Raw genomic sequence first — 15,601 nt, 5'->3', positions numbered from 1 at the left:
ATTCGCATTTTGAAGAACAATTGGATGGCCGGCCCTTCTAATAATGGATCAAACAAATTTCCTTCCTTCAATTGAAGGGCAATGTCAATTTGATCCCTTCAAATGTAGGGTTCTTCACGAGTCAACCCTTCCTGCGCAAGGTTGACAGCCATTTGAAGGGCAGAAGGGCGTCAAAAACTATCGATGGGACTCTCTAGCCCTCTATATTGAAAGAATGGTCTCACTTGGTGAAACGTTTGTGATGTAACCCCAAGGTTGAGGGTTCGAGGCTCACGGGTTGTGTTCTCTTGGGTGTATTCTCTTCCTTTATTGGGACCAGTGGTTCCCACAGTTGCCTCTTGAGATTGTAATGTACATCAATGTGCAATTGTAAATACATGATATGTGTAAAGAAGGATCTAGATGAGAAGAAAGAGTTTGAAAAGCTACTAAACAATGCACGCACATGCAAAGATTGGGAAACTTATTATAGATTACAATGACTGGTATCGTGGGTGCAAGAGAAGCTCTTGATCATGCCATTGGTGTTGCTATTGAGTTTGCATATGAAGAAGAAGAAGAGAAGAGTGACTTGGATGATGTGCAAGAAGACAACAATAAATAAAATGAGGGTGCAGATGTGGAGACAAAGGCTATGCAGATGGTGGTATTGATGATGATGATGTTGAAGAGGCTAATGAGGGTCTGAATGTCCAAGATATTGATGTCTAGTGGCTATATAAAAGAAGATTAGTCAAGTTTATGGTAGCATCGACCCCAACAAATCTAGAAGTTTGTTGAACAAGTCTTAAAGATGTTAGCTAAGGGAGAGGACATGGAGGTACCATATCTTCTCGTTTGTATAGCTATCTTAGTTTGCTAGTGGAGTAAATTAACCCTTTAAAATACCAAGAACGACACCATCATGTGAAAGATTCTTTAATTGGCTTGTTAGGGCATATGTCTTATGGCATAAGCACTTAATATCCCCCCCCCCTTCCCCGTGGGGTACGCCCCCCCTCCCTTATGCATACGGTACGAGCATGAAATAATGGGGGGCTACCCCTATTGTATATGCTTATGTTTGACCTCTAAAAACTCCCCTCTTGTACACTCACGTGATACCATACGGAAATCCATAGTGAATCCCCTGGGGTGCAACCCTAACATCTCAAGCATGTCAAGCATCTCAATCATCTCAATCATTAAGCACCTCAAGCATATCAAACACCTCAATCATCAAGCACCTCAAGCACCTTAGTCATCAAGCATGACAAGTAGGACAAGCACCTCGAGCTGGGTCACGTTCCCGCGCCTCAAGCTCAGCCCTAGCTTACCTAAGGTCAAAGGACTTTTACACATATTATTGGAGGTCTTCAATGAAGCTAACCCTAAGGTCTTATGCTCCATTGGTTAGCCTTGCTCTTTGATAGACCATCTCTCATTTGGGCCCCTTTACCAATGGCCCCGTGTTGAGATAGATCTAAAAGCACATGTCTATATCTTAACCCTTGTTCCCGTTTATTCTCCCACATTAAGTGATTAGTTTAATATGAGAAAATCATTTGGGTTGGTTAGATATTAGTTTTTATGACATTACCTTTCTCTTGAAATCATAGTCGTCCTCGACTATGAGGTAGATATGGTAAAGTCTCACCCATTAGTCCATTGGTCTCAGCGGGTAGAGGATCCATTTTTACCCTACGACATCATTCCAGAGTGGATGACTAATCCACTTGGTGCTTGAGAGACATTGTCTGCCGCAAGCATGTCTGCTCTTTTTAGTCCACATCATACTTCCAAAGTAGAGTGACAAGTTCTACTTGGTGTTTGAGAGACGTAGTCACCACAAACATGATCCTAAGTATGCATACTTCTTAAAATTTGTGCACGAAACATAAAAAGAGAGTCTTATAAGACAAAAACATGGATCATTTAAAATGCATTTCTTTTACATTTGCTTACTCTTTTGTGTCATTGTAAGCATCATTAACAAGGTTCATCTTATCCTTAAGCTATGTTCTTTGCATGCATTTAGCATCTTTGAAAGGATAATTCTTAATTTAAATAAGATACTGTCAGTAATCTTACCATTTCTTAATACCTTGTGTTCGTGTTGAAGGATGAACTTGGGTTGGAGCTCGTTTGCTTCATCCTCGATCTCCGATGGGTCTTCATTTATAGCCTCTATTGGTGAATCTCCTTAATAAGGCTCGAATAGGCTCTCATGAAAAATGATATATATGAGCCAGTAGTTAGGCAACTTTAATTGATAAGCCATCTGATGTATGGGCTTGAAATTTTAGAAGGGGCCATAGTATCTTTGTGCTGACCTAGCAGAATACCTTTAATGGCCTGCAGGATTCTTGTGTGTAATTTGCCTTAGATGAGCCTTGGGGAAGGTTTTTTTTTTATAAAAAAATTATAGTAAGACCCAAATTTTTATTTTTTATTTATAAAGGATAAGGCTCTTTTGTGCCTAATGGTAGGAGCCTCTTTTGCCTAGCTAATAGATGAATATAGCCTGTTTAATCTTCCAAAAAGATTCGTTTTGATCTCGGCTATACTCCTTTTCAATAAAGATCTTCCCAGGTACCTTAAGCTACAAGGGACGTTTGGATCTTCCGTCTTTAGCCTTGAAAGGTACTTTCCCCTTAGAAGTATGTTCATGTTATTAGAGACATACTGTTGTTAGGGTAAGTACTTCTCCCATTTTGAGCATTGATCTACCTCGAATCACAAGCTTTTAGTAGATCAAGGATCATTAGTTTTGTGATTTTCCTTTTGGCCATCCGTTGGAATAGTAGGCCAACATAAGAGGGTTACTCTAATTCTGATAGAGACTCTATCAGAAATTAGTGGTCATGGTAGGGTTTCTATCCGACACAATTAGATGTTGGCAAGCCATGGTCCTTCTATCATACTTCATCTTTTGGTATACCATACATACATTTTGAAACATACTCTTGTATGTTCTTGTTTCTTGGTAAGCCAATACAAGTATGCTTTTATTCCTAAAAGAATAAATTCGAATTCCTCTTTGCCCCGCATATGGGAGGAGCATGGGAAGTGAGGAAGATATAGCCTATTGAGGTATGGAAGATAACCATCCTCTAACGTGAGTGGTTCTTTTTCTTCCATTTGTAAAGGCTATTATTATATCTCTTAAGCTTGGGTTAGAAGCATATTTAACTATCATAAAACATAGTTCATTGTAAGTTGCTATTGATACCCTATCTACCCTTGGCCATCGGGAAAGTGCATCGGCTACATGTTTGTGCTTGCCAGCAATGTGAGCAATGTAAGGTAAATTACATGTTAGGAAACCCATGATAATTATGTTAACTTCAGATAATTAATTTACCTAGTTACTTTAGCAAAATTACTCTGTTTTTAAGACAAATTAAACGCGAGAAATTAGCAAATTGATTTTAAATGCTTTGAGTTATTTATCAGAGGTTAATTACATGTTACAAAACCCGTGATAATTATTTTGACATGAGATTATTAATTTACTTAATTATTGTAGCAGAATTACTCTGTTTTTAGGACAAATTAAAAAGGGGAAATTAGTAAATTGATTTTAAATGCTTTGAGTTATTTATCAGAGGTTATTTACATGTTAGAAAATCTGTGATAATTATGTTAACCTCAGATAATTACTTTACCTAATTATCTTAGCAAAATTGCACTATTTTTAGGACAAATTAAAAGGAGAAAATTAGTAAATTGATTCTAAATGCTTTGAGTTATTTATCAAAGGTTAACTATATTTTTAAAAATCTATGATAATTATGTTAACCTCAAATAATTATTTTATTTAATTATCTTAGCAAAATTACACTATTTTTAGGACAAATTAAAAGGAGAAAATTAATATATTGATTAGAAATGCTTTGAGTTATTTATCAAAGGTTAATTACATCTTAAGAAATCTGTGATAATTATGTTAACCTCAGATAATCACTTTACCTAATTATCTTAGCAAAATTACACTATTTTTAGGACAAATTAAAAGGGAAAAATTAATAAATTGATTCTAAATGCTTTGAGTTATTTATAAGAGGTATAACACACCTTGAGGAATCTGTGATAAATACTCAAATCTCAGATAAATAGTTTAAATATTTATCTTCATTAAAAGTAACTATGGGAAGTTACTTATAGTACAAGGAAATTACAGGAGGAATATCTCATCCAATTAACTATCAAGGATATCTACTTACTCCAACAATCCTTATTTTTGGGTAAAAAAGAAAAAAAAAGATTATTCAATTAAACTTCTAATCGATTAAGTCTTTTTATAAAACTATCGATATGGCTCGAAGAGAACCAGAGGAAATCCTCTTACCGAGGAAGAGGATATTAGCAACAAAAGAAATAAAGCCACTAATGACCATGAGGCTAGGCCTAGCCATAGGCCGACGGATGAAATTCTGCAGGCTCCAGCGCAGTAGCACATGGACGAGTAGCTCTAGGTGGATTTCTATTTTGTTCACTTAAGTCTTTAGTTCATTTTTAAGTTAGCATTGCATACGTAAGGAGTGAGTAAGAATAAGAAAAGGAAAAATTGACAAAAAACGGAGGGTAACTTCCAACGTGTATTTGTTTATAAAATAGGAAAGAATTGTTTGGGTTAAAACTGGTTGAATTAAGAAAGATATGATTGATCATCCTTAAGACAGCTTGTCTCAAGACACCTCCGACGCCTTGGTATATTTTGATGTATAATGATTGGCTTTCTAGCCAAGGATAAGTCGGTTATCCCCATGAACGATGAGTTTCTACTCCGTGTCATGTCTTGATGTTTCTACATAAGTTAGGATACCGTTTTTATCCTAAGGGAGCCGCCCGGTTGTATGGGCAATTGGTTTGGTGTATAGACACCCAGAACCTTGGGTGGGGGTTTATCCACTCCGGATTATGAATAAGGAATGGGTGCCATTTTTTCACCCTTAGGTGGTCTTGAGACAAGAAAAGTACTGGTCATGGTTATTATGGACAATGTTTTGATTGACAGTACCGTGTCTTAAGTTTAAAGATGTCTGTTTTCTAAAAGAATGCTTTCAATGTTGTCTTTAATAATTGATTGAAGGAATTATTGTGACGGAAAGTTAAAAGAAATCATTATTTTAAGTGTTAAAACAATGTGATAGTAACTAGAAAATAATTGAATTATGTGTGAGTGCGGGGTGGTAAGTGGGGATTGACTAAGGTTGTCAATCATGGACGGGTGGACTTGATTAGTCAGGTAACTATCCATTCCCGCGCACTAAAACGTTTAGAAACTTCTTCACTTGGAAGAGGAATCCACCAACGGCTGTGCCCTCACATATGTTAGGGGGAAAAAAGCGTTGGCTAAGGAAACCATAATCTGAATGATGAAGTTATAGGGCCGGAGAGAATTTTCTTTTAGTGGTCCCGTCTCCACTGCGAGATTATAGGGCCGAAATAGTTTTCTTTAAACTTTTAATACGTTGTCCCGTTTCCACTGCGAGACAGGACTAGGTCTTCCTCTAAGGCTATAGACCCAAGCCATTGTCAATGGTAAAGGTCTATTCCTTGGATTTTTCTTGTTTAGAGTCTCTGATTTTTATTAGACCTAGAGACCTGTCAAGGATCCCATCCCGATGTTGGTGTTGGCAGGTTGGGGACCTCACAATTCTAACCCTTTTTCTCGTCTATTCTTCCATATTAAATGATCAGTTTAATATGAGAAAATCATTTGGGTTGGTTAGATATTTGATTTTATGACATTACCTCTCTCTTGAAATCATAGTTGTCCTCGACTATAAGGTAGAAGAGATAAAGTCTTAGTCATTAGTCAATGTTTATTAGCGGGTAGTGGATCCCTTTATACCCTATGACATCATTTCAAGATGGATGATTAATCCATTTTGGTGCCTGGGAGACATAGTTGCCGCAAGCATGTCTACTCTTTAGTCCATTTCATTCTCCCAAAGTAGAGTGACAAATTCTACTTGGTGTTTGAGAGATGTTTTCATCACAAACATGATCTTAAGCATGCATACTATTTAAATTTGTGCACAATAAAAAGAGAACTAGTCTTATAAGACAAAACCATTGGTCATTCAAAATAAATTTGTACATTTGCTTACTCTAATGTAGCATTGTAAGCATTGACAAGGTTCATACTATCCTTAAGCTGTGTTCCTTGCATCCATCTAGCATCTTCAAACGGATAATTTTTGAATTTAATAAGATACCAGGGGACAATCTTACCATGTTGTAATACCTTGTCTTTATGTCGAAGGATAGCTTTGGGTTGTAGCACCTCTTCTTGGTCTTTGATTTTGGAAGGGTCTTCAATAATTGGTTCACTTGGTGGCTCTCCTCTATAGGGCTTAAGTAGGCTCACATGAAAAGCAATGTGTATGAGCCGATGGTTGGGCAGCTTGAGTTGATAAGCCATCTCATTGATTGGCTTCAAGATTTGAAAAGGACCATAGTATCTTTTTGCTAGTTTAGCATAATACTTTTGATGGCCCGTATGATTTTTACCCGTCGTTTGCCTCAATCGAGCTTTGGGAAACTTAAGAAAGACCCAATCATTTATTTTAAATGCTAAGGCCCTTTTGTGCTTGTTCGGCAACACGAAGGGAGTGGGTAACACATAGCCTATTGTCTTGGAGAAGCTAACCATCCCGCAAGGTGAATGGTTCCTCTTTCTTTCCCAAAGCAAGGGCTGACATTATGTCTCTGAAGTCAGGGTCAATAGCTAGCATACTCATCTATCATAAAAGATAAATCATTGTGAGTTGCTATAGACACCGCATTAACTTTTGGTCGTCATGAAAGTGCATCGGCTATTTGATTGTGCTTACCAGCAATGTGAGCAATATGAAAATTAAATTACAAAAGAAAATATGCCCACCTCATTTTTTTGTCGGAAAGCTTGGTTTGCGTCATCATTACACCATTATCATTGGTTGACGTTTTCTTGTCCCACTGGATTTTCACATTGCCCCCATGGAGACCCATCTCTGACAAAACCAGCTCAAGTGCCTCTACCGCAACCTTCTGTTCTTTTGAGTTCTTGATTTTCCAAACAAACCCAATGTACACGTACCAACTTCTCCACAATTCTTCAAAGAGCATGCATTGTACAAATGTGGACATTGACAAGTGAAATATCCAAAACTGGGCAAAAATTACGATCCTTATTGTGGCGAGTAGGAGCCTTTCTCCACCATTTTGGGTCCATCTTCTTTGCAGGCTCCATGCAATACAAGCATGGAGCCTTTACCATAGCACCCATTCCACAATTATACATATACTTCAGTGTTTTAAGGTCACCTGCAAGATGCCATTGGACTTGAAAGTCTCCCCTCCCATTGATCGACAACCACCACCTTTTCTTGATTCATTTTCTTATCAATGATATCAGGGATAGGGGTTTGATGGAACACCCAATATAAAATGCCGTGGTCTTCTTTCTTTACCTTCAAGATTAAATCCACATGAGATGTGAAACTTAACCTAAAATTAAATCTCAAGAGGGCTCACCAAAGCTGAAGAGAAGATGGAAATGGAATACCTAAAAAGCACCAAGCCACCATATTTTTGTTTCTGATTGAACACTGAAGTATGAAGGATTATCAGTGGGGCATTTTGAAAGAGCCCCATTCATCAATGTTATTGTGACTCGTTCTAGCTTCTTGTCTTTGAGAATATCACACTCATCTAGCTTCAAAACAAAATGCAGAACGCCACATGTCTCTTCAAATGTTACATTGTAGAACTCAACCATTCTAGTTTGCAACAAAGTGAGGTCCATGAATATATTGTTGTACTCGTCATAGGTTACAATTGTTCCTTGAGATCTATAAATACCATCAATATAAAATGGACATCCAATGAAATCTGTCTATGCATGGTTGAGTTGAAGTCTCTCTTTCCAGACACTTGCTGTTGTTGGTAGAAGTTTAAACTTTATTCCATTTTTCACAAAAATGGAGGAGATAGACTGTTGAATAGTTGAGTACCCTCTCTTACTCACGCCGAGGGAGTCAAGTGTGCCCTGTATTTCACTGACAGGCACTACACTTTTTGTAATAAAACGGTCAACAACATCCCACTGCAAAACCTTATACTTTTTGGCATGCATTATATCCTTTGCGAGACCAATTGTTATCAAAGGCTTCAACTGCTTTCTTGCATTGGCCTTTGAATCTATGTTTTCTTTGTCTGGATATATACCATGTCTACATAGAAAATATAACCAACATAAGAAAAAACAATGTATAGGTGAAATAAACTAAAAGGTTCACAATCCTGACCTCAATGCTTGGATTCTTTTCTTGAAACCTCCAGAGCCAACCTTCAAGGTTTCAAGATCCCGTAGTCTCTTCTTTTGCACACAAGCACCTAATCTTGTATCTTTCCTTTATAAGTTTCGCACTTTTGCAAAACATGTGTTTCTTGTGTGCACGCAGCACTGCAAAAAGGTTTTTTAGTCCTCACAATGCAAATTAGAAAGTCGTATGATCTCATTTGCTTGATGGTGAACCAGGCCTTTCTGAATTTTTGATTTTCCAGTTAGAGTTTTGCAGTAGCCAAGTAAACCATTCTACCTGTCACCTTCAAAGGTCAATAAAGTAGCGGGATTTGCAAATGTAGGGGAGGCATTGGTCATAGGATTCAAAGGATAGAGTGATCCATTTGTCCATAAATCTATGTGTTTTGCTCCCTCTACTTTGAGCCTTTCTCTGTGGGTGTTACTGTTGTGTTTGAATCACTTCACTTGCATAAAGGCTCATAATTCAGGATTCAAATCAACGTGTAGATGATATTTATGTTGTTTAGTGAGAAGGTTTGAGGGGATGCATGAAGAAGCCATGAATACACAGTCAAAAAAATCAAGAAACGAAAGAGTGTCGCACCATTACTCCCTAGACTCTCTACTGCATACATCGTATGGAAAAGAAATTCCCTCCTATATGATGAGGTGCATTAATATAACTGAAAAGGGACATTCCATCAATCATTATGGCCGTTATGACTCTGTCAAAAGAATCCACTTCGAAGTACACTTTTTGAACGGTTGATGAGGACACCTTTTCTTTTACCACACCAATTTTCTACAGAGAGAAGGCAAAAATTTGTATTTTCTTAGAAGGCCTCCAAATAGTCTCCCAAATTCCCTAATATATGAGAGAATGACCGAATCAAAAGCACGCGGAGAAGATGTAACCAACAAAAAATGAGAGTATGCAGGAGGTTGCGTACCAAAGATAATGTACTCATATACTTAAACGATATTGTAAATTTTTTTCTTGATTTTATCTTTGTAATTGATAGAAGCTATATTCTTATCTTATAGTGCATTTCCTTTAACTCTATGTGGTCAAAGGTCGACACTTTTGTACATGCCACATTGACAAGTGTCAAACCACCATGGACTGTGACATCATGGGCAACTTTGACACAGTCGATGGTGATGAAGCTAAGTACTGTGGGACTATTGAAAGAATACTAAAGGTTAATTTAGAACCTTTCATACCTTCATATTCGAGTGCAAGTGGTTTGCAAATGTGTCCAGATGGCATGAGAATGGCCTCTACATGGTGGACGGAGGTATGACAATTCGCTATTGTGAGCAGGTGAGTGACTACCTTCTTTAACCTTATTTGCTTGTAAAATCTAATTATACCAATGTTACTCACTTTGAACTTCTCTTCTAGTATAGATCATCTATATCCCAACAATTCACCAACCAAAACTTTGGTTCATAGTTCCTTTAACACCTCGGACGAGAATCATTTTTGCCACTAATGAAGTGGACTAGACCATTTTCGACCACCTCTCCCACCTACTACTTTGGATGAGGAGGAGACAGAGCAGAGAGAGATCGGTGATTCAAGTCCCACGGCCGCAGGTCTTAGCGAGAATGATTGCCATGATGAGATGAAGGATGACGATGAGATGAAGGATGACGAATTCGAAGATGATGAAGCCAACACATATTTCTCTCTTTATTGATTTAGGGACCACTGGCTTAAAATTGGATGACACTACTTATAGAGATCTTTTGGAAGATGATTCATAAACATTTTGTATACTTTAAATTATGAGTTTTTTTTGTCATGTCGTTCGTTCATCTCTCTCTCCCCCCTCTTTCTCTTTCTAATTTTGTGAAGCATGCTAAATTATGTTAATCAAGTGGGAGTGATTAATTTAATTGATAACAAAATATCTATAATTTTTTGGAACAATTATTTTTGAAAAAAAACAAATGCCAAAGCATTTTTCTAAGAAGCATTGTTATTATGAAGCATTATGGGTGCAAGTGGAGCTAGAGTTTTGTGTTGCGCTCAGTGCAAGAGTGCTTTGAAGAAGAGCTTCTTTATTGTGCTCCTTGCTCAACATCTTTTCATGACAAGAGAGCTCTTTGGCACCGCTACACAAAGCCTTTCAAAATATGCAAAGAGTGCATGGATGCAGTTGCTCAGGTGAAATGTACTGTGTGCGATAGTAGAAGTGTTAATAAAGGCAATAATAAAAGAAGAAATATCCGTGGTAAGCAAGAGAATGAGAAAGATTCTTGCAATTAAAGTGTAGGCCACGTACACTTTATTGCAAGATAGAGCTTGAAAAAACTAACATAGGTGCTACCATCTGGTAAAATGTGGGCACACTTCGCTCTATCATGTCCATGTCTTGACAGAAGATGTCCCCCATGTTTAGCTTCTCATCTCTGATAGTACTTGCTTTACATGCATAACTTTAGGATGGAGTAGGCCCTTCGTAGTTTCATCTTATCCACACAACTATTGTTTCATGTTTTGAAATCTTTTTTTTTTACTTTTAAATAATGTTCTTTAAATTTTATTAACAAGCAAAACAGAGGAAAACATCAAAATTTAAATGTTTAAGGTAGAAGCGAGGTTTGGTAATAGATGCGATAATTACAACAGCAATAATTGCGATAATATTAGCAGTAATATATGCGGCTATACCCACGGTAATATTTGAAATACAACCCCCCCCCCCCCCCCCACGTCTCTATTTGACACCCTCATTTTTAAGAGGGGATCTACGGTCCCAGATGATTGTTCATTGTGGGCTGTTTGATTCATATGGAGGAAAAAAGAAGGGTATGTGGTGGGATTCAACCTCGCAACCTCCCCCTCCCAATGCTATTACTTTACCACTACACTACTGCGCGCATTTTGAAAGGCATGGAGGATGATAGCATTATATTCTGTAGTCCTACCTACCCGTCACGATCTCAGTTCACACTAAGTTTACTTCACGTTTACATCTAGTTTACATGCAAGTTCACAACGAGTTCACATTTGTTCGAGTTTACATCTAGTTTACATCATGTTCACATTCGGGATGAACGGCTGTGATCTTCGCCAAAAAACGATGCCGATTTCAATCGCAGATCCCCGCCAAAAAAATGAGGGTGTCAATTAGTGACGACCCCCCCCCCGCCCCCGCTTTGGCCAATCCATTTTGAACTTTCTCTCTCTACAAAACACAGTAAAAGGGCATAGTAAATGTTTTGAGATTTTCACAGTGGTAGGAGATCCATCCATGGTTACTCGTCTCTTGATGGTAAAGGCCAATCTTCGGCAAGAACAACGATGATGGTAAAGGTATCACACTCAATGGGCTAGATTTTGCAAGTTAATGTGCCTTGCTTGTGATGGAATTGATGGAATAAGTACAAGACAAGGAGCTTATAAGTTAAACTAACAAGGAGACAATGCATTGAAATTTACACCTTAGATTTGGCATGTTGGAGAAGGTGCAATGAGAAAAGAGAAGGGGGCTACTGACAGTACTCATTCCGAATCCGCTAGATCATGACCCCAAAATTATTAGCTAGATTATTTGTGTGTGTGTTGGGGGGGGGGGGGGGGGGGGAGAGAGAGAGAGAGAGAGAGTAGTTAACCTTTTGGCCATTTCTGCCTAGCTATAAGCCATTGTCAACTATTTTGTTTGCTATTTCTGAGCCACCGCATGTTGGCTATCGTATTTTCATGTGAGATAGTGAGAGATATCATTCATAAAGATCTCCTAGCGTAGGAATAGAGCCCTCCAATCCATCTAAATGAACAAACTTGGAAGTGAAGGCTTTAACTCTAGAAGATAAAGGGTGAAAAACAGAAATAATTGACGAGTCAACAGTAAACGCATTAGCTATAAAAACTGTCTAATATAAGCCTTCCTTTACATTTTCATTCCTATCATTCTAGCCTTTAAACTTTTCCATTGCTTCCTAAGGACGTTAGTCAATATATCTTATTGCTTAGCTGGTCAAGAGTAGGGACATGAATGGGAAGTAGCTTCAAATTAGCTAAGTTTAAGGCGAGGAGGCACTAATTTAGCAACGCAATATTTGCCATCAAAATCCACAGAAATCACGCCATGTTTTTCGCACCAGACTGCAGAGCTTCATCAATCTCCTGATACCTCTCCCTCTCGCGCGCATTAGGTCATGGACATGCTTTATTATTCAAGACAAAAAAATGTTCGAAGCTGTGCCTCTAATGCAGATCCACATGGCCACAATATCACAGGGTTGAAGGAGTCGCGGCGGGCGGAGGGGGGCGATCCTTATAGAATGAGCCTTCTCACCTTGTTATTAAGGTTGGCGCGGTTGCAGCTGGTATCGGCCTCTTGTGGGGCGACATTATATTGGGCTCCCAGAGATCGAGCCCTTTTGAAGCCCTTTGAATCTGCAGCAGCGCTAGCCATGTTATCCATCACTTTGTGCTGCGCCATGCGAACCGGGGTGAAGCAATTAAATGCTTTAGCATCGGGGACCGGGTATACTCGACCTTGGGCTGATCTGGGCGGAGATCCAGAGGAGGCATCGGAGATGTATACTGAGCCACGGCCGCCTGCACTGAGCGGCGTGGCCCCGTCGACCAAACGTCGAGAGGAAAGAGCTGGGGCGGCGGCGCTCAAAATGGGATGACTGTATTGCGGCTGGCTCTGCACTGGCAGCACGTGGCGAGCTCTGGAGTGATCCGCGATGAGAGAGTCGCGGGCATCCTGTGCTAGCCTGGTGTGGATGGCGCCCTGCAAGTACGCCTCCTCAGAACTGCTGCTGCTTGCGTACGTCGTCGAAGCCTGGAAGGCGTTCATGTGCGGCGCCACCAGGGGTCCGGGCCGCCCCTCACTACTATAATTCCAGCTGGTAGTGCAGTCTGTGTGAACATCATCGTCATCATCATCATCATGGTTATCCGGCCAGGAGCTGATTAGGTAGTCCGTCCAGCCAGACTCCAAAGCAGATGCTGCAGCTGCCGCCCGGCGACCACTGACGGCGTCGCTGAAGCCCGCACTAGTATTGTCACAGCTGTGCTCCATACAAAATCCCGATAGAGCATGTAACTGCTCTACAGCGACCAGATAGCACTCAATACGTTTACAGCTGCAACTGGCTAAAGTCTAGAGAGTTTGTGAAGCTACAAGCCCATAATATGATATCTGAGAGGGTGCGCTCTAGCATACCTACTCTACTGCATGATACCAGAAAGCAGTGCTACCACCGCCACCAGAACTGGGTACGGCACACGGCGCCCACACGGGACAGCTTGGGAGTGTGTGTCACTGTCGTGTCTCCCGTCTTAGTTGTGAGTCTTTTCTCTCTATTATAAAAGTATGCAAGCTCCTGCGGCCCTACAAGCCTACACCATTTCCATACTTTTTCGGCAGCTTTATATTTAACAAAATTATACCTTATTATTATAATTGGAAAGGCGTTCCGTGGAGTCTGGACTCAGGCAAGTTCGGACTCAGGACTCAAGACGAATCCATCGTAGCGTGACCTTTTTTAGCTCCAAGCAGGCAATCGCTATCGTTTTTCCAGAATGGGTTGCTTTCCAGAAAGCGAAAGCTGGACTGTGTGTAGGTATTTAGGAGCACATGGATGCCTGCAGAGTGAATATATCTCATAAAAAAGCCGGCCAGCTGTGGCACGTATCAGCCCAATTGATATGCTGCACATGACCTGCCCCTCGCTCCCCCGAGTCTGGCCCCACTCCGTGCGCCTTTCCAATCGCAACCGCAGGATTCTCATTCCCCTTTTGCCTTGCCACGTTCCCTCCTTGATTTCTCAACACCTGGCAATTTCTTGGCCTAGAAAACCACCCCCTTTCTAATACACTCAATTCATGACATCAACACAAATTCATCACGAATATTCTTCAATCTTAGTACGAGTATGGAGATGACAAAACTTCACCAATCCTAAGAGGAAGAGATAAATTTATAGAAAGAAAAAGGCCGAGGAGGAAACGCATAGATTTAATCATGGATGTAGCTCTAGGGCTTGCACCTATTTTGCTTTGTTGCCTCGAGGCCATGGAGCTAGGATGCTCGTGTCTAGTGATACGGCGAGGCGGAGCGAGGCCTGAGCATGCTAGGGTCGGGTGCTTGAAGGTGTTCGAGGGTAGAGTGCTTTGATCTGAGGCTCTGGGTAGCTCGCCCCTTCTTGCATGCGGCCTCCTCAAGTCGGCCCCCTCATTTTTTGGAAGTGGTGAAGGTCGTCTCTTATGGATCTACAAAGCTCCAAAACGGCAGCTAGTCTCTTCAATGGTTCTTTTGTGGATGGGATTGTGGTGCCAGTGCAGGGGAGGGTCGTTGGTGGCAGCAAGGGCGTCTCTTCGTGGCATCCAGTGGCACGCTTCCCCCTTGATGCAAGGTGCAAGGCTCACCTTAGCAGCCTCATCGCAGCGTGATCTCCGAAGTTTTGATGGCTGTGGTTGACTATCGTGTCTTCTAGTGGTTCACTCTGCGAGGTGATGGAGGATCATGCCTCCCCCCTTATATGATGTTTACCGGTAGGTCTATGTCATGTTTAGCTCCATTCATGACTTGTTCTGCTCGACTCTCGGTATGTTGTAACAGATCATCCTGAGGGGGTTTCCGCCAAGGGTGGTAGGCCTCATGATGCTTTGTTGCATTGTTATATCTTGATGTATTTTGTCGGGACTCAAAGTTCTAGTTTTTTGGATAAATTTATTAAGCATTAAAAAAAACTAAAACAAAGTACTGAAATAAATCTTTATGAAGTTCTTAAATCAAATACCCTTTATCAATACTTTACATCATGGATCATGGGATCAAACTTCTATGAAGACACTTTTTAATCCAGAAAGGTGAATGCAACTTTAGAAAATACCATGATTTCTTTTCATTCAAAAGACCATGATTTCTTTTCATTCACAAACTTTTAAACCTCCTTGGGGACACTTGTCAAGCAATGAAAATTGAACGACCTTCCCCTATAGTGCACCAAGGCCTTTAGCAAGCCAAAAAGAAATTATGTCATATTCAAATTATGTACAAAATGAATGATTCCATGAATCATGTGCATGAGAAGATAAGCCATCTTCTCTAGAGGAGTTCATGACACCAAGCTTTTCATGCAAAGCAGCAATGAGTTTTCTCCAAGTCCCTTGCTAAGAATATCTTGTTGCACTCATTGTGCATGCATGGAGAGTAAGTGAGAGAGGGAAATCCATCGTTACTACTTGTGAAAACATTGACCCCTTCAATTTTTGTTTTACCCTTGTCACTCTTTCTTTCCATCATCACACTTTTCCCTCTTTGTCTTACCCTCTTTCCACTGGTAGTAGTT

At 40.0% G+C, this 15,601-nt stretch overlaps 1 protein-coding gene across 1 annotated transcript; it reads right to left on the bottom strand.

Moving 5' to 3' along the window:
• Nucleotides 1-12,033: 12,033 nt before the first annotated feature.
• LOC147458893 (uncharacterized) lies at nucleotides 12,034-13,519 on the bottom strand. The gene has a single exon (XM_086509714.1). The coding sequence runs from the start codon at nucleotides 13,324-13,326 to the stop codon at nucleotides 12,568-12,570; it is 759 nt and encodes a 252-aa protein (XP_086365840.1). The 5' UTR covers nucleotides 13,327-13,519; the 3' UTR covers nucleotides 12,034-12,567.
• Nucleotides 13,520-15,601: the final 2,082 nt, after the last annotated feature.

The sequence above is a fragment of the Adiantum capillus-veneris genome, chromosome 4, assembly GCF_014529385.1.
Source record: "Adiantum capillus-veneris isolate H3 chromosome 4, ASM1452938v2, whole genome shotgun sequence".
NCBI classification, from domain to species: Eukaryota; Viridiplantae; Streptophyta; class Polypodiopsida; order Polypodiales; family Pteridaceae; genus Adiantum; species Adiantum capillus-veneris.
The sequence above is the reverse complement of the archived record's forward strand: the minus strand, read 5'-3'. Positions and strand labels throughout refer to the sequence as shown.